This window comes from Leptonotus elevatus, chromosome 4 (genome assembly GCF_054856555.1).
Source record: "Leptonotus elevatus isolate MCC_2025b chromosome 4, RoL_Lele_1.0, whole genome shotgun sequence".
Lineage (NCBI taxonomy): Eukaryota > Metazoa > Chordata > Actinopteri > Syngnathiformes > Syngnathidae > Leptonotus > Leptonotus elevatus.
In genome coordinates this window covers 8,704,566-8,724,481 of record NC_141242.1, presented here as the reverse complement: position 1 = coordinate 8,724,481, position 19,916 = coordinate 8,704,566, and the positions used below count along the sequence as shown (strand labels likewise).

General features: G+C 38.5%; 1 protein-coding gene across 3 annotated transcripts in view; it reads right to left on the bottom strand.

Annotated features, from left to right (window-relative positions):
• Positions 1-19,916, bottom strand: part of frmd5a (FERM domain containing 5a) — a 64,825-nt gene that overhangs the window by 21,648 nt on the left and 23,261 nt on the right. For all 3 annotated transcript variants that reach the window (XM_086073459.1, XM_086073461.1, XM_086073460.1), the window contains exons 2-4: positions 5,914-6,018; positions 2,086-2,128; positions 1,556-1,634 (exon numbers count right to left, since the gene is read on the bottom strand). In XM_086073459.1, coding sequence (XP_085929585.1) covers positions 1,556-1,634; positions 2,086-2,128; positions 5,914-6,018 — 227 coding nt within the window. The remainder of the gene's footprint in view (positions 1-1,555; positions 1,635-2,085; positions 2,129-5,913; positions 6,019-19,916) is intronic.

Genomic DNA, 19,916 nt, shown 5'->3' with positions numbered 1-19,916 from the left:
GTTATGTTTTTTTTTTTTAAATCACTAATATATATCAGTTGGGATGAAAATATTATAATGAGCAGACTTTACACAGATCTGATCGGCTGGATCGGGATTGGCCGATATTTAGAATTTTACGCAAAATCAGTGACCGGGTGTAATGTTGTAATGTTTTAATTTGCCCGATTGATCAATGACGTCATTGATCGGTCGGCTCAGTGAAATAAGACATAACATGTTAAATTAAATGTTTGTCAAAATTTTTTGAAGAACTTTTTATTTATTTTATTTAATTTATCTTTCCCCGTTGTGTCAATTATACGCAGGTTTTGGCTATTCGTGGGCCGGGCCAGTCCTTTCCCCCCACAAATGGCAGCAATCGACAATTGGTAGCAAAAGTGTCATTAAGCAAGAATAGGTTTTTTTTGTGTGGGTATTTTATTGGTGAAAATTGATTTTTAGTATGTGGGAATGAATTGAATTCGCTGATTGATTTAAACTTCAAATAAGAATGAACTGAATCTGTTATGTTGAATGTGCCATTGGGAATTCATGTTGAATCAGTGTTGAATCAATGTGACGTTGGCTCGATAGTCTTTGGTAAAGACTGTTGGTCTGATTCTTTGTTTTTGTTTTTTGTGAGTCTTTTTGTGAGAGAAATTTAGTTTTTTTTTATGTTGTTGTGGGTGGAGCTTATACATTGGTATTTTAATTTATGGTTAAATATGAGTTGTCTTTAAGAATGGAAAATCTTGTTTGTAATGTATGAAAAAAGGCATTGACCCAATAAAAAATTAGCCCCCCCCCCAAAAAAAGGGAATTCATGTTGAATTTTTGGTGGAAAATTTTTGAATTTTCGGGAAAAAATGTGAACAAAAGCCTTAGCCTTCACACAATTAACTCATTCACTGCCATTGACAGCTATAGACGTCAAAAGTTAATTTGAACTATTTCTATTAGCCCACTTTTGTTAACAAGAGTATGTAAACCTAGAATGTTTTTATTGTACATTTAGAACAGATGTAAAATTTGTGATTAATGGTGAGTTAACTAGTCATGCGATTCAATTACGATTAAAAAATGTAACCGCCTGACGCCCCTAATTTTTAATAATCTTTTCTTTTCTTTTTTTAAATCGCGTCAGCCGATTATTTTTTTTTATTGTAATTAATTGCATGACTTCAATAGTTAACTCACGATTAACTCATTCACTGCCATTGACGATTATAAACGTCAAAAAATTATTTTAACCATTTCTATTAGTAGATTAACTATTGAAGTCATGCGATTAATTACGGTAAAAAATTTTAATCACCTGATGCCCCTAATTTTTAATAATCATCTCGTCAGGCGATTAAAATCGCATGACTTCACTAGTTAACTGACAAATAATCACAAATTGTATATCTGTACGAAATGTACAATCATTTTTTCTCTGTTTAACTAATAGAAATAGTTCAAATGAATTTTTGACGTCTATAACCGTCAACGGCAGTGAATGAGTTAAGATACATCTGCACATCCTAAGTGTGCACCTTGGGAAACTATTTGGTGTGAGAAAAGGAGATTTTACCGACTGATTTCCTCTTTTAGAGCAGCTGGATCGGGAGGGTAGAACTTGACACGCAGACACATGGTGAACGGAGGTTGAGCTGGATGAAATAAAGATGAAATAGTATTCAAAAACTGAAATAAACAAATTGACCAGACATCAAACAATCAGCAACGTTCAAATAAATCCTTACACCTAAAACACGTCACTTACGAACACAACAGTGAATTTACCATTTTGAATTTGAAAAGGTCAAATTTAATTAGATTGTCCCCCCCCCCCCCCCCCCCCCCCCAAGTATGCAAGTCAAGAGCTACTTTTGGGCCAGTTGCCAAGCAACCGCCCCAGCCAATTGATTGTGTCTGTACAAAATTTAACTATAAATCATCAGCCCATTTGCCGCCATGTTGAACTTTTCCTCTGAGAGCGACGAATCGCCGTTTAATTTTCTGTTGTCAAATCAGCTCAACACTTTTTCATGCGTGACGTAAACATACTGTACTTTGTTTCCAGATGTGGTTGTCAGAGATTCAAAAATGAGCAGTACTTACATTTCATTTGCTTGGCAATAGACCGCGTTAACTCCAACCAGTGCTGCGTTGGAAGAAGAAACACATTGATGTGCTTAGTGACATCATTCAAAGGACAATTTCAATGTTGATCTTTGTCCCAACAAGGCAAATTGTGCAAAAAAGTACTGAAACAATAATTATATATGTAAAGGTTACAGTGCATTTGAGTAAAATGCGTAAAATGATTTTACGTGCATTCTAAAATTTCACCTGAAAGCGCCGGCGTCGGTACGAGATGTGATCAGGCTGCCGGATTGTATCGGGATTGGCTGGAGATGATCCGTTTACAATTGTTCAATAAAGTTATTTGGGGGGATAATTCGGTGGACGTCAAAACATTGGAAAGAAAATATTAAAGATTAAATAACAAAATGTATGGAGTGAAATGGTCAAAACGTAAATAAACTTAGGAATATAAAAGCGGGATACTTGAAGATTTAAGAAGGAAAAAAATAGATTGAAGCGCCGTCGAACTTGCCGTCGGTACGAAATGCGCGATTCGGACGCGTTCACTTCGGTTTTGTTTCTTTTTGAGCAGTTCACAAATCACAATACATCACAAAAATAGTCTTAATGATAATAGAACCACATTAGCAACCTAAAGTGACAATATTTGTCACATCTCAGGCAATTAATTTGTGTATTTATCATTTATTCAATCTATTTCATTATTTATTTCAATATATCTCGCTTTTATATTCTTAGGTTTATTTACGTTTTTACTATTTCAGCCTGTACATTTTGTTATTTAAATGACATCTTTAATATTTTCTTTCCAATGTTTGTCGTCAATTGGATCATTTCTAGCCAATCCTGTAGTGGGACGTGCTCGTTAGGCGACCTCGATACGACCTGACAGGCCGATCACATCTGGTACCGACACGGGTATGGACTTTTTTTTTTTCAGGCTGATGCTGATTCCGATATTTGGAAGAAAAAAGTCTTATAACAGATTCATTGGCCAAATAATAAAAAAAAAAGTATATATATATATATATATATATATAGTGACTAAAATAACATACTTTTTGGTCCCTTTACGTATTACAGACAGACAGTTACTTTATCCGTTAGTGTTTGTTTCGGCAGATTTTTTATTTTTTGCTGAGCTTTTTGAGTGTGAATGGTTAATAATAATATTATTATCTTTGTCTTATGTTGGTATTTGATAATGTACAAAAAAATAATATTAACTCATTCACTGCCATTGACGGCTATAGACGTCCAAAAATAATTTTAACAATTTCTATTAGTTTATTTTTTGTTAACAAGAGTATGAAAACCTAGAACAAAAAATATTGTACATTTCGAACGGATATAAAATTTGTGATTAATCGTGAGTTAACTAGTGAAATCATGCGATTAATTACGCCCCTAATTTTTTATCATCTTTTATTTTCTTTCATCTTTTTTTAAAGAATAAAAGATAATTTTTTTAAATTGTAATTAATCACATGACAGATGAAGAAAATCTAGGTTTTCTTAATCTTGTTAACAAAAGTAGAAAAAAAACGTTAAACTAATAGAAAGAGTTCAAATGAATTTATGGCAGTGAATGAGTTAATATTTTTTTGCCAACAGCTAATATCACCAAATAAATTGACCTTCTGATTAATCGGTGTGGCCCCTCGTAATTGACCGGTTCTCGATATTCCAGTGTTACGAGCAACATGCACAACAGCAGCGTTGCCACCAAGCGTGTGAATACTTCATGCATGGAACGCATCCTGGAACATCCCCTCGTAATTAAAGAAACAATAACACGAGTCCTCACTTTGGTGTTCTTTGACTGCATCTCATCAAATCTATATTTAAAGTACGGTCAAGCATGTGATTTGCATATGGACACACAGCACAAATGCCATGTGCTACCCTTTGAGTGCATCAATTATAGATTGCATAGAATACGACTGTATGGCTTCATTGTCACAAAAAAAACAAACGATCATGTTAGGTTCATTGTGACTCTTAATTGTCGTGAATATGTGTGAGAATGTTTATTTGATATGCGGACCAGTCTAGGTTGTGTGCCGCGCAATTGACAGTTCTTGAATCTCAGTTCTGTGCCCCGCGATTGGCTGGTGAACAGGGTTCGAATCCAGCCGCCAACCCCCCACTAAGGAGGATGGATGCCTCTTTAGTCACACACAAGGTTGGAACAAAACAAGCGAGACGTCATTATACCGTACAAGATCTCATTTCAACGTGACTTAACGGATTAACTCGTGCGTGTGTTTTGCTTTCGTCTCAAAGCAGAAGAAACCTCAACAATGGCTTTTAAGATAACAAGAACACAGATTTATTTTTGTTTCGATTGTTTCTTTCGGAATATTTGGTTCAGCGAGTTAAACAAACTGTAGGTTGACAGAATACTGGAACAAATATCATTAAGACTTTACATTTTAGATTTCTTAACCACGTGGAATGTTGCCATCTTTCATGGTTCTTCATACAATGAAGAAAATATCACTGGTGAGCCATCTTTTTTTTTTCCCAGGAAAAATGTGGTTGAAAAAATTGGAAATGACTTAAATGTTTTGTGAAATCTAATTGTGAACCACATACTCGTGTGGCTAATGGCGAGCGAAAGGATCACATTTTCGAGGGAGCATGAAAATGGTTATTAAAGTCTACGAGGGCTGCATTATGATTTTGTTGTATTGCTTTAGTTGGTCAGGTAGAGGTTCATTAAGCAGAATCTTCCAGCAGTGGATCTTTTTATTCCCTGATGGTTACAAGCATATCCCAAGATGACTGCGCCATCCATTTTCTACAGCACTTGTCCTCATTAAGGTTGCGATGAGCTGGAGTTTGTCCCGGCTGATTTTTGGCCAAAAGGCGGGGTACAATGTGGACTGGTTGGTAGCCAATCACAGGGCGCGAATAGACAAGGATATTCTACGCCAATAGACAATGTAGTCTTCAAGCAACTTGACCACTAAAGACACATTTAGTAGTTAGTTAGTTGTTGGGCTGGATTAAAGAACAAAGTGTTTATGAACGGGTCACACATCGTCGCTAAAATAAAATGTACAGCTCTTCCGACCAAATCTATTTATTTTTTGCTCTTGATATTGTAGGTAGGGAACATGCTGCCATCTTCAAGCCTCCCAAATACCGTAATACACGGACATGAGTACGCCTCTATTTTGAAGTTGTTTAGCGTGGCAGCTAGCTTGACTCGCCTTTCCGACTGGAAGTTGGAGCCCAGTTTAAGTTTAAATTGCCATCACAAAATTGTCCCCCCCCCCCCACATTAACACAACATCAGCCTGAAATCATGTTCAATCGCTAATAAATGATGCTAAAAAAATATATCTAATTACACTGAGATTGTAGAATGTGACATGTGTTCGGCATTAGCGGCTAGGCTAGCAGCTAGCCGCTAAGTGAGTGCGGTTGGACTATTTTTCAAAGGCAGTTTAAGAGATGAAAATGACTGCACACTTTGATGTTGTAGTTCCTACGAACACATTTTTAACAATGCTTACTCAAATGTGCTGTTTAGCTAGCAAAAAATGCTACAATGGTTCTTGGTCACTTAGTCTCATAGCCCAAAATCACACTTACTAATGTTTCCAGAGAGAGAAAAAATACAGTTTGTGAGTTATGCACAGTTTAAACTCAGTAAAAAAAAAAAAATGTTGATGATCTAAAAATGAAAATCATTACTTAGTGACATGGCCCGCGGGCAGCTATGTGCTCACTTGTGTACTGTGACACGCACCATTAGCTCATGAGGGCATTTACAAGTAACGTTCCAGTGGAATTCAAGTCATGCGCGAAAACGACAGCAGGCTGACTCACCCGCTGCTTGTCAGGGTCCACGTATCTGATGCCGAAATAATCTTTCTCCAGCAAGTTGAGGTGGTGGCAGATGAGGTCAAATAGATACTGGCCTTTAGCATCTCGCTGTAGGACACAAGGAAAAGTTTCATCATGGCAACAAATCCCAAGAAAGGAAGAGAGTTTGTAATTGAGGAATAATTACTGATGGATTTATGCTAAAATCGGTACTAATTAAGCGGCTCATATTATTATTATTATTATTTTTTAATTGGTGAAAATCCCCAAAAAATTTCCAGTTTTTTTTTTAGACACATTAAAACATAAAACAAAGGCAATGACATAAAAAAAATTGCATAAAACAGTGAAATAATCTGTCTGTAAATCATTCCTTCGTTGTAAGCGTTAAGGGACCAAAAAAAAAAGTTACTTTATTCATTATAGATTTTTTTCCCTCCTAAATTTGCCGATTAATCAGTTATTGGAATTTTACTCTGCCAAATAATGGAATTGGGCCTAAAAAAATCTATTGATCTAATCTGAACCATGTTCACACATTCTTTACATATATCCTGTATAGTGTTTATATACTGTAGTATCAATTTATTAATATATCTACAGTTTGTCATTCGCATCTACACAAAAGGTAGGTAAACATTGATGACTATTGTTACTGCTGCTGACATTTACTTGTCTAATTTACAGTCATTTAATATTTTCTTCTCGGTCATCACATGCAACGCTAGCTGATTATTAGCATTGCTGCTCTTCTTCACATCTTCCCTTGCGTTCCAGCATGACTGCATTGCCCAAAGCAAAGCACACAAATACAATATTACTCCAAGACTTTCGAGTTTTCGTCCAAAATGACACAAGTTGCATGGATTTTAGAACGTTACTTCAGTTTACCTTCAAAAAAACCGAGTTTAATAATCCCAGATGGCTTTATATTAAAATCTGAACCCAAGCCATGCCAGCGACTGACTTCATCCAGTATTAGAACCATCTGAGGTGTCTCCAGAGCTAGAAGCTTAAAGAGAGGATGAATTAACTATGCACAGATCCCTGCTGTGGGATTCTCTAATCCTCGTAGAAATGTAAGTGTACACCATATACTGTATAGCACTTTGCATAACAAATCTCATCCTACTGCGAAACGCCGTAGTCCACTTAGCTCAACCTAGAGCTTCTGGGATCAGACGGGAACCCGTTTTGCTAAGAAAGAAACGATACAGTTGAAAGTGCCCCGTGACACACTTTGCATTAACCTTCCCAAAGAGAAGCGGGTATTTCGTGGCTTCTAATCGTGTACAGCCAGGAGGGCTGCACAGATGATTTACATAAGAACATTAAGAGGGGTGATTACGAGCAGGCGCATCATTGCGGCAACATTTCCTCAAACAACTTTGCTACAAAAAGCTTTGAAATGTAGTCCAGGAATGTATTTATTTATATATATAAGCTGTACAATGACTACTTTTCATTGTGTCAAACTGTCATTTCTTCAATGTTGTACCATAAAAAGATTAAATTAAATTAAATGTATTGCTCCCTCAAAACACTTCACCTCAAATAAACACCTCATAACATAATAACTTAACACAGAGGCTTTTAAGTTAAGACACATTTGCACAAATTACCATAAGATCAATATATAAATATATATATATATATATATATATATATATATATATCATGTACTAAATGTATTTTCAAAACTTTTTATTTTTTATTTTTACAATGTTTTATGATCAGTTTGATATTTTTGTGTATATTAGTATTGTTATGCAGGTGAGTGGATACATATTTAGCCAACATCTTAAAAAAATGGTTAATTATGAAAGATAAAGTGGTTAAAAAAAATAGCAAATGCTTTCAACTTGAATCCAAAAATTGCACCAATTATATAAATAGAGGAACGTTACTTCAGTTCACCCTCCAGAAAACAGACTCTGACATGTCTACATTGTCCTATTTAGTGTTGTCACTTTAACAGCTTTTTCAGTTTAACCCAAATTAGTTTCCCTCTGCTATTGGTGCAGTTATCACCACGAAGGAGATTTTACACCCCACGAGAATACCAATAAGCCCAACGATGCCATTGTCCTCTGCATCGACGCTTCTCAGGCTCCGTGCTCATTAAACGCAAGGCCATAAAATAAACATAATATTGGGGGGTTCTTTGGTAATGCGTTATTGTCTTGTTTTATCTCTCTTTGTGATAGCGATCAGGCGAGAACGCCTTTCAACAATTAAAAAGCAGTTCAGCATGGAAAGGACAGCGCAAAGCCCGAAAGGACATCTGGCCTTTTGTTCAAGACGTTTGTTAGTATTCCACACCGTTCACTCCAGCGCCCCACTGTTGCTCCCCAGTGCTCTGCCCCTCACCCCCGCAACTCAGCCTCTGTCCCACGCCAAGGACAGCTGCCTTTAGTCCTGAAAGCAAGGTCACGGAGAAAGAAACTAATATTTTTTGGAAGCACGAGCAGGTGTACCTAATAAAGAGGCCTTTGCGTAATGGTGGCAAAAGTCTTCACTTTTAACTCTTTTACCGCCAAAAACGTTTAATGACGTATACTAAAATCCAAACGAATGCCGCCAAAAACGTTAATTGACATTTACTATGTTTTTTTTCCCCTCAATGGGTTGTAAAATCCCAAAACACCCACTAACTATGGCCAGCAGATGGCAGCAAATCGAATTCACAGAGCGTCACTAAACCAAAAAAATATTCTCAAAGTCACTGTTGTGCAGAAAATGTATCTTTTCACAAAAAGCTCGTTTTCTCCTTTTCTTTTCCATTTTCGTTCAATGTCACTCAAATTACCTATTTTCAAATAGTGATTACTAATGAACGGAATAAGGTAGTAACATGCTTTTTTTTTCTAATGAAAGAATGGAACACGATCTCTCATTTGGTACCCACCATGTTTAAGTACTCAGAGCACATAATATTTATAAGTTTGCCTTGAAAGATGAGTTAAAATGCTCGAAATTGGTTCGCACTACCGGGGTTGTTTCGTGGATAACGTGTGGCAGTAAAAGAGTTAAAAAGATGTAACTCCCATACTTAAACGCTTTTTTTTTTTAAAGTTCACACTTTGAAATGTACTTATTTAAGTATAAAAGTCAAAAGTTCAAATGCATTTTATTGCCATTTTATACACTACAACAGCCCTGAAGTGTAATATACTCGCAAATGTAGAGAGTAAAAATAAAAAGCCAGAAAATAAAAACTCCTTGAAAAATCTACTAAGTACAGTCACGATGCATACCTTTGAGTGTGCATTCAGTGGGCCTCATTCACAAATAAATGCAGAGAAATGTTCTCAGGTTCCACATATATGCAAAAACCACTGCCAGATGCATTGCACGAGCGTTTCTGAGGCATTTGTAGTTGATCAAATTCATGAAATTAGCATTGGAAGCGACAGAAAATTTATGCGCAATATGCTGGTCAAAGTTACATTACAAACAACCACGCCAGCGGAGGGTTAAAAAAAATGTGTGCGCAAATCAATCAATTTGCATCACATTTTTCAAAATCACGGAAAAATACATATTGCACTTGCACCTTTGATGCTTTGTCTGTATGAAAACTTCAAAGAATTCGTTAAACCACGAAATGCCAAGTACGAGCATATTGATGAATCACAGAATTGTGCGTACTTACTCACGCTCAGTGTCTTAACGTGTCTAAAATAAGTGCAGAGGAATGGAAAAATATTTCCTAATGCACCTGAAGAGTGAACAGTGGCTCTTTCACTGCCAAGAGAGCCCCACGTATAAAATGGGCACTTTCCTTTCAGATTAATCATTAAAATGGTCTCCATGTCCGCGCAAAAGCCCAGGCTATTAATAAAAGATACTATCACAGGAGTGGAAACCATCAATGCCATTAACTGTGTGTGTATGTGTGTGTGTGTGGTCTTGTTTTTGTGACATAGTGGGGCCAACATTTCGGGATTTCACAGAGCTGTGGGGCCCACCCGTCCATGTTGGGCCATTATGCTGGGCCCCACAAGTTTAGACCTCTTTTTGAGGGTCAAGACTTGGTTTAAGAGTTAAGATTTGAATTGGGTTATGGTTGAGGTTAGGGTAAGGAATAGGGGTAGGCAATCATTTTTGATGGTTAGGATTAGGGGGAGGGGCTAGGAAATGCATTATGTCAATGAGATGGCCCCACAAAGATAGTAAAACAAACTTGTGTGTGTGTATGCGTGCGTGTCTTCAAGCAGTAATTTCTTTGGTTTCATAAGGAAATGATTTTCCTATGTCCTTATGGCCTTCTTATGTCCTAAGCTAATGCAGTAGAGCTACTGAGTCACCGAGTGACCGAGCTCCACGGAGTTCAGGTCGTGACCCTGCTGCCTCCGTCGGACAGAACGACCTCCCATCTCTCACACCTTAATATGATGCTGACTTTGTGAAGACTATAACGCCCAAGTGTGATTCTAGCAACTGCAATCTTAGCCCATCATCGACCAATGTGGTAAAATACTGTGGCAGGAATAAATGTGCGGTTTAAAAGTGTTATGATGTTATTAGATGATTAGAAGTAAACAGTACAATGCAACAAAATGAACAATATGATTTAAATACATTTATAGACCAGGTGCTGCCTGAATCTCATTTATACGTATTCAAGTTTGACACAGTGTAGTCGTTTTTACACTGAAATATGTAGTTAAATTTTTTTAAATACTGTGTGTATAGATATATTTCCAACTTTAAAGTTTCTTTGCTGAAAACGTGAAACGACTGAGAACTGTGCAGTACAGAATTCTGTCATAATACCATTAAAATGGTTTTCATCATTTCAGTTTTCCAGATTTTGGGGGCGTGGCTAAAATGGCACCCACCGATGCACTTGGCCGTCCGGCGCGAGCTCTCCCTCCCAAATAAGTAAGAACTTGAACGGATATTTGGCACAATTAAGAGTCACCTACTAGCCGCATTTCTATCACGACAGCAAGCATTATGTTAGCTAGCTCAGCCTATACACCCTAAAAATGCATCTTCCTTGAATGTCACAACATACAGAACAGCTGGGACGGTGTTGTTGTTGTTTTTTTAATTCCCAAGAAAGGATATAATGCCGCAGACAATCCCACTGTCTGTCCGCTGGCTGAAAGGACCCCCTGAAGCTATTTAGCTCGCAAGCTAGCTGGTGGCTAGCGCCTCTTGTATTCTAGCTATCAAAAGCTTCAAACAGATATATTTTGCAGCTCAAACATGCGTGGCATCAGAACGATGCTAGATGAAGTTTTTAGGTGGTGTCCTACGGGAATACAGACAGTAAGACATTATCAGGGGGGCTATGCTAATTTGGTAGAGATACACATTTTTACACTTCCAGTATTCTTTTGGGTTAGGGTTCAGCTTCTGGGGTTATCAAAGCGAGTCGGTCACATGAATTGTTCAACATAGTTAATTCAGATGTATTTATTTATTGAATTGATCTGGGTTGGCACTGGCCAGAAATCAAACCCGCGCCGTACAGCTAAAGCAAACACATAGTGAACAGCGAGTGCGCAGTTCTCTGAGTATGATAATGTTTGACATTATGTATAACATACATTTTTGTCTATATATAATTCTACATAACGTCCTCTCTCATTAAGCCAGCTTGCAATTATCAAAGCCATTAGCGAAGGATGACAGGAGGGATTAAGCACCTCTCAGGGATTTGCGGGTCAATGGCGGTGTACGAATGCGCAGTTCTCATTTGAGATGCATCTTCTGATTTAATGCAGCCACAAAAACATCAACAGCGACAGCAAAAATGATATATTACATAAAATCACCCCCCCCCCCCCCCCATCAAGGCTCACGGCTCTCCGAGTTAAAGAACGGACGGATTAGCATATGGTGCGACCATCTTTGTAGTGGCCTGTTGGCAGCTGTTGATTGGGGTTATTAACGTAAAACACAGCCCCGAGCAGAAGGAGGAGATATGGTACATGAAATGTGTCACTCACACGATATCAAATCATCAATCATCAAACGCAGGATGCTCGAGGGGAAATGAACAAAGATGTCATCAGCGTTTCACAAATTCGATTTCCGCCTATGACGTGGCATAACCATTTTCGTGTCATCACAAAAGCGCAGTGTTGTGCCAAGCAGTTCTAATGAGGGACACAGCGCGCTGTGAACTGGAAGAGCAGTTCGGAGCAATCTGCACCAGCCAAAAAGTGGGACATCAAAGCATGATGGGAATGGCAAGGATTTGACCCAGAAGTGTGAGCAATCAAGATAATAAAGAGATGGAGGGTGCATATGAATAATTATTGCACTTCCAGCCTCTGAATGTACAAGTGCTTTTAAGACTGTAATTCGGCATTTACTATAAGAAGAATTCAAGTGAACCTAAAACCACTACAGCAATTCCCTACCAGTATTCTGTGAGAGCCAATCAGGTGTGAAATTGATCAGATTTCTATCAATGAGATATATATTTTTTTCTAATGTAAGATATGTGCCCTCATTGCTTTTGTTGAATAAAGGCTGGGAAACTCTGTTCTGGAATATTGGTGGACCAGTCAGGGGACACGTAACCAGGTTCCTGCAGCACCTGCCATGCACTAAATCAATAAATAGTATTATTTGTCTCAAAAATGGGAAAAAAGTACACCTTGGGAGAGGAGCTCTCTGACAATGAGCATGCCACTGCCACCTACTGTAGTGCATGTGCAATTATTGTACACTTTATTTTAGTACGGCAAGAAAAAAAACTGTTATCTGGGGTCTCACGCAGCCTCCCTGGCATTGCACCATAACAAACTCTGATCCTTCACCGCTTTTAAATAATTTTCAAACTCATCTCACATTACCTTTAACTCACTCACTCCCAGCCATTTTCACTGAAGCAATCCCGTTCGCTCTCGGGCTGTTTTACTGGATTTTGACTGATTTTGCAAGGCCAACAGAATTATGTGTCCTATTGCTAAAAAAAACATGGAACGTATCAAAACAAAGATTAGAGTCTCTTTTCATCAGAAAAAAAAGTATCTGTTTCCGTTTTGCAGCAATTAGCATTAGAATATAGCCATTAGCCAAGTTTTTTCATTATTTACAAATATGTATAGAACTGTGGGTAAATGAGCTTTTTTCAACATGGCCCTGGTTGATCCTCTTTTGCTCTGCTGCCACTTGCTGGTCATTTTGGTAATAACTACAATTTCCTCAACCATTCTCTATCAAAGCCTTCTGTATGCTCTCGTATTAAAAAAAAGAAGAAGCATAAATACGTCTTAAATCATTTAAAATAATATGTATTTATAAGTTTTTGGAAGCAAAGGAGTTAAAAACAAATAACCTACATCTATTTTAGCTTCTTTAACAGCCGTAATCAGAGCAAAAGCATACACAATAAACACCCTCCATAAATTTCGCTAATAATCTTAGATTAACTTAACTCTTCTCTGACACCAATTAGCACTTTCATAAAACACAGTCTTTTGGTTTTGGTTTAATTGTGTTTTTAATTTATTTGCCTCTACAAAGCACTATGAATTTTCCTTGTGGTGGTATACAAGAAACTTGCATTGCCTTGCATAATAACATAGCTAAATTCCTCAATTTGTACAAATGTTTGCTTTACTGTAATCTTCTTAATGGCTTTTAATGCTAGGGATATTATAGGATGGTACAGAAATTAAAATGACAAAAAAAAGCTCATTATAGTACTTGAATTACTAAATGAAGTGTCATGAGGAAAGGACAGCCTGATCAATTAGCGGTGGATCAATAAGGTGTCTTTAAGAATGGGCAAAAAAGAAAAAGGACCAAATTGTGCCAATTTTTTTTTTGCTGTAAATAATACAAACCATATCAGTGATAAGTGTAACCTATGCAAGCTGAAGTCAGCTGTAGACGACAGGAAGTGCTGAGTGCAGGCAAAATGGAGGGAGGGGTGGTTCATTTGCATACGCTGAGCATTTTGCAAAGGATGCAATAGTTGTGTTCATGCTGAGTTGAGAAATCGCAATTAGATGCACATGTCTGTACAGGTTTGCTAGCTTTGGGTAGGGCTTGACAAAAAAAAGTCATTAGTTCTCAGCCCACCGGTGATGGATGCCTCTGCCTGCCTGGCTCTAACGGCCATTCTGTCAGAGTGACACATATTGCGGAGAATTGTAAGTAGAGTACAGGCAAAATAAGTAACAAAAACCAAGGCGCCAACATTGGTGTTTCTGCACCTTTACGATCTACGGCCGTCTGTTCCTTCACATCTTTTGAGTAAGCTTTGCCAGGATTGTTCCCTCCTGTTCACACATTTAGGCTTTCTTGCTAAAAAAACAAAAACAAAAGTGTGACAAATAACCCCCAAAACGAATGAGCTGCACAATCAGTGTCACGCTTCGGATTAGCATATAAACAAAGCTTCATTTTTTTTTGTGTGTGCCATTTGCACAAAACCCCAGCTGCGATGCGCCACTTCTATCTATCCCAATGAAAAAGCTGGTGGGCGATGACCCGGTGTCATTCATTCTCACTGACTCAGGCTTTCGGAACCGACGCATTTGGAGGTTTGGCGGCGGGGACTAAAACGGCTTGCAGTAGTATCATAGCGGCTTGGTCTAGCCAACGGGCGTGACGCGTTGCATCGGGCATACTGCCAAACGCTCATTCACACATTGACTCATATCTGAGCGTTATCTGTGATTTAGCCACGGGCGTGTGTACAATTGGATTTCACGGCAGGTATTTGTGGCTGAAAACCTTTTTCACGAACCCATTATGCCTTTTAAGATCGTTATATAATCTTAGTGGGAATTGTAAGAAGACACTCATTTTGTGAAGTTAAAAGTACAGTATCAAGTGTTATCATCCAAATTATAATTATGGTTGGGATTTTTTGGATGTTCTAAAACACTCTGAACCAGCATATTGCACCTTATGCATATTTTAAAGACCTGTGCAGGGCAACGTTATCAACCAACTACCTTAGCTCTGACTAACCGACCAAATATCCACACAACTGACTATCCAATCATTGTAGTGTTCTCGTGAGTTGGACAACATAATGTAACAATCATTTCTCAACACAAGTTTGTAAACTTCTCAATAGCTAATTAAAAATCCCCGTTGAGACATACGAAACGTTCATCTTTGTGTGCTCCCTGCAGCAAATTGTTGTTGTCGTGTCTTTAATGAGAAATAAGCCAGCATAAAAAAAGAGGGCAAGAGGGCAGAGGCTTCCCTTGGAAAGAACCTTCAAGCGCTCTTTTCACTTCAAAAACTGTTATTTCCCTTCTGAACACGGCATCTTTTTTTGGGGTGTAATTTCTGAAGAAAACATGAATATACCGCAAACTATGATCCAAAACACTTTAATACCATTACGAACTCATCTATTAAAAACAACAACAACAAAAACACAGTAAGCGCACATGTACAAAATACGGCAAAGCCTCTAATATAGAACGTTCTACAAAAAAAACGTGTCGGGCTTCACAGTGTGTTTCTAAATAAACCAGATGAAGTGTAAAACATTAAACATTTGCCACCTTGCGAAATTTGTGCCACATTGTTAGCGTTGTCCAAAACAATCAATCCCCTCACAGTAGAGAAACGACATCATCGCCGAGTCTGAGATGGTTCAAATCGACTTCCTTCGCCCCAGACAAGAGGAAATGTGTGGCCCAGATACAGAATTTGCAAGGCCAACAGAATTATGTGTCCTATTGCTATAAAAACATGGAACCTACCAAAAGAAAGATTGGAGTCTCTTCTTTCGTCAGAAAAAAAGTATCCGTTTCCGTTTTGCAGCAGTTAGCATTAGAATATAGCCATTAGCCAAGTTTCATCATTATTCACAAATCTGTATAGAACTGTGGGTAAATGAGCTTTTTTTTCAACATGGCCCTGGTTGGTCTCTTTTGCTCTGCTGTCATTTTTGTAATAACTACCATTTCCTCAGCCATTCTCTGCTGTTGAGACGCTGCATCAAAGCCTTCTTTATGCTCTGTCTCTCGCTATGATTGGCTGTTAGCTAGCGAATCAGCTCACAATGCAAGAAGTGGAAGTGACGAACGCGGATCAACAGTACTGATGGAAAGCCTGGACCATTTTTTTCCCCCCCGCTCATTTGGCGCATCGTCACCTTCCTGTACCTTCCGCATTTGAACATACAACGTCTGTCTAGACAGAAGATCGGGAAGATGACTTTGTCTCTTTGGTTCAGGAGAGACCCGCATTGTATGGTATTACCGTTAAAAGGTATGCCGACAAAGGTACGAAACCCAAACTATGGCATGGCATGGGGACGCGACTGGATTTAGCAGGTAGGATTTACTTTTATAGACGATACTGTGCAAAAAGCCGCAGGGTTACGTTCACGTCGTGAGAGAAAAAGTAACCGTTGTGCATTGTTTACGGTTTTATATCCCGTTCTCGTAAAGAGCTTTCCGGTTGCCTTTAGGAATAATGACTACCACCGCCGATTGCATGGAGGGGAAGTACTTCTCGCGCATGCGCTGACGGTACGTAATAGTCTGGGCCGGTGCAGTGTGTATTTACGTCATTTTTCTACGCGACGTGCCGACGCAGGAGGTAGGCGCCGTCACATTTGTCCGACGTCAGATTGGTGTATTTAGGCCTGATCCTTAGTCATGACCATTTTTTGCTCATAATAGAACCTTACTAGCTCAGCTTTCTATGGATGGAACTGTATCTGCAGCTGAAGCCACACAGGCGCCTCCTCTATTTGCATAATTAAGCGCTTCAGAACACTATTGATTTAACAACTCAGCAAAGGCTACGCATCCTCAGAGTGTGGTACACAAGCTCAAAATGCATTAGCGGCACACAAGAGCCGTGCAGCAGACTGACGGGTGGATTTAGAGGCTTTAAACCTCCTATTGTGAGGGAATGCCATTGAAAAAGGCAATGTAAGGAAATTGCGTATTTGCCAGCGGGACACAAGAGATAAATAAGAGCGCTCCCGAAAAGTCGAGGCAACCAAGCGAAGAGACGGATAAAAGGCGAAGCAAGTGGAGGTCTTTTGGCTTGGTTGGTGCTTTTCTGCAGTCGATAGCCGCAGTTGAATCTATCCTGCTGATGAAGTCGCTTCCAGATGGAAGACTGTTTACTTGACAGACGCTTTGTTTTCATACGACTTTGCCTTGTGTTTTAAGCGTTCTAAAACCATTGGATTTCAAACAAATTAACAATTAATTACTACAAACTAGCGCTGTCAAACAATACAATTTAAGCTAATTAATCGCACAATTTTCCGTAATTAATCGCGATTAACCACATTTTTCTACTTTTTTCTTTAAAGCTATAAACAGATATTTACTTGAGTTGGAATAAATGTAAAAATCATCAAATCAAAAGTATATTTATGATCAAAGCCGGAAGTATTTCTCGGTCAATGCCTGCTACGGAACAGATGCGGAATGCGAATGAGAACACAAACGTGAATTTGGAAGTAAATAGGAACTAATTTACCGGTTTTGTCTTTTTTGATCGACATACACATAGCAAAAAAACGGGATGTCTTGTCTCAATAAAGGTTGAGAATCACTGACCTAATTGACGACTGCGAAGATGCAGTACTGGCACAATTAAGCTTAAACCCCTCATGTAGAGAGAGAGGCACAACCGATGGTATCAATTCACACTTCCAACCGTCTTCAGGGCCGCGGGAATGATGACTTCCCAATGGTGAAACCGAGCATGAAAATGCAGCAAGCTGTTTAGCCCTCGAGGCTGGATGCTGTGCACACAGGCGATAAAGGCCCACCACTGCTGCAGCGTGTCCAGGCTTTAATGGAGGCCCAAGAGAGATGCAATCACCTCAGTGAATGCACCAGAAAAGAAAGTTTTCACAGAATGCAGGGAGGATATGGGCTGGGGGAGGGGGGGGGGGGGAGTTTATCAACAAATTTACAGCTGAGGCTTTGGGTTGGTAAACAGAAGCTTTAAGGTTCGAACCAGCGGTCAAATGCTCTCAGCGGGTAATATGCACTTACATACACACTTCAAGAAGTCATTTAATGCCAGGTCTTAACAAAGGTGAAATTACCTGCTAAAGTCAGACACCGATTAACGCCGAGTGGTGGCACCATAATTGGGAGGAATTAGCAAATGATCTTATTGGTCACACACTTGAGTCACCCGCTGGGAAACGCTGCAGAGCTCTTCAGCATCCCACAAAGCTCAGCAAGCCTTCGCGCCGCGGCAGCCGACTGTCGCATTAGGCACACGAGCGGTTGAACTAGGGAAGTGCCGCATTTGGCCACCAAAACAGCAGGGCGGGAAGGAGTGACAAGAACTGTTCGGTGGTCGACCGTGGATTTGGCATGACAGCTTATTTGAGAGATTTACTACGGTGTCACTTACGGAGCACCAAGGAGGAACGTCCTTATTGGCTAATCCTTTGACACTGTTCAAATGACTTGAAACTCAAGTGAGACTCGAGGCTGTCCAATGAATGAAAGTTCAGTGTTATCTATATTAGTACAATTATTATTATTGTGTTTTTTTTTAATTAATTGATGAATCATGGATTTTCCTATTTGCGGCAGGGCTCGGATCCTGTACCCCGAAAATTGTTTACTGTAATATCATGTCACACTCATTTTACAACATTCATAATTTTTCAGATTATTTGATTTTTATTTTTTTTTTTTAATCAGTTTTAATGGCCACTAAGCATACTGGCAAAGATTTGATTAATTACGATTAAAATTTTAATCGCCTGACGCCCCAAATTTGTAATAATCTTTTTTTTTAATTAATTCGCTGCCATTGACGGCTATAAACGTCAAAAATTCATTTGAACACATTTCTATTAGTTTAACATTTTTTCCACTTTTGTTAACAAGAGTTTTTTTCCATTGTACATTTAGAACAGATATAAAATTTGTGATTAATCGCGAGTTAACTCGTAAGTTATGCAATTAATTACAATTAAGAAATTAATCGCCCGTCGCCCCTAATTTTTTATATATATATTTTTAATGAATTTATGGCATTGAATGAGTTAACAGTAATTATGAACTTAATTGTTTTTTTTATTCACTAAACAATACCAAATAAACAACAATACATGGTTAATAAACAGTCATCAGGAAAACAAATGCTCTGTAACACGCTTTAATGCAAAATAAAATTTCATCAGATAATTTGATTAATCGATGGAATAATCAATAGAATAATTGAGTCACAGCCCTATTTGAGATGTATAACTTCAACATACTTCCTTGGGACCAATTACGATGGATGAATATACGTTTCACAGAAAACACATGAATAGGTGAATTTGAGAATAGCAAAAAGGCATGAAGTTCATTGTAGATAGAACTGGCTGTTATATAACACTTAATGCCATTTACTGTGGAGTGTGCTTAGGGGCTAAGATTTGTGATTTACGAAATCTGGCGTAGTTAAGACAACCTTGTCCGAGGTTAACCAGAGAGAGAATGAAACTTAATTAGTTTCCACGCTCTAATATAAGCCGGTATTTTGAGCCGCGATCTGATTGCATGGTTAAAATAAATTAAGCCTCTTAGGATGACTCTACAAAAGTGGAGCAAAAAATAGAACTTTCAGTACAAGCCCCCCGCAGCTTAGCTTGTTCTCCCCGAGGGAGACATGATGATGATTGGCTTGCGGACAACCAAGGTGGTCGCAAGGTTAAATATTCTCCCCAGCAATCATAGGAGAGTACACGGTGTCAGGATGTAAAACAATGCGTAGATGGACGGTAGGTTAGCATGTCAGCAGTGTAGTCGCCACAGCGTGGAACTGTGAATGTAGCTCACCTACTCGAGGGCTTAGCTGACGTGTCATTCGTCGAGAATTCATCTTACACAATCCTCAAAATTCTTATGATCAAGAAGTGGATTTTTTTTTTAAATATATTTACTGTGACTTTACTTCCGAATTCGGATACACTGCAACTCGAGTGAAATGTTCTGTACGCAGGGCTGGGTTCAAATTTAAAAAAATCAATAGCCCGATATTTATTAATAAAACCATGAGTCAATACTTTTAATAAGTCGTTTTCC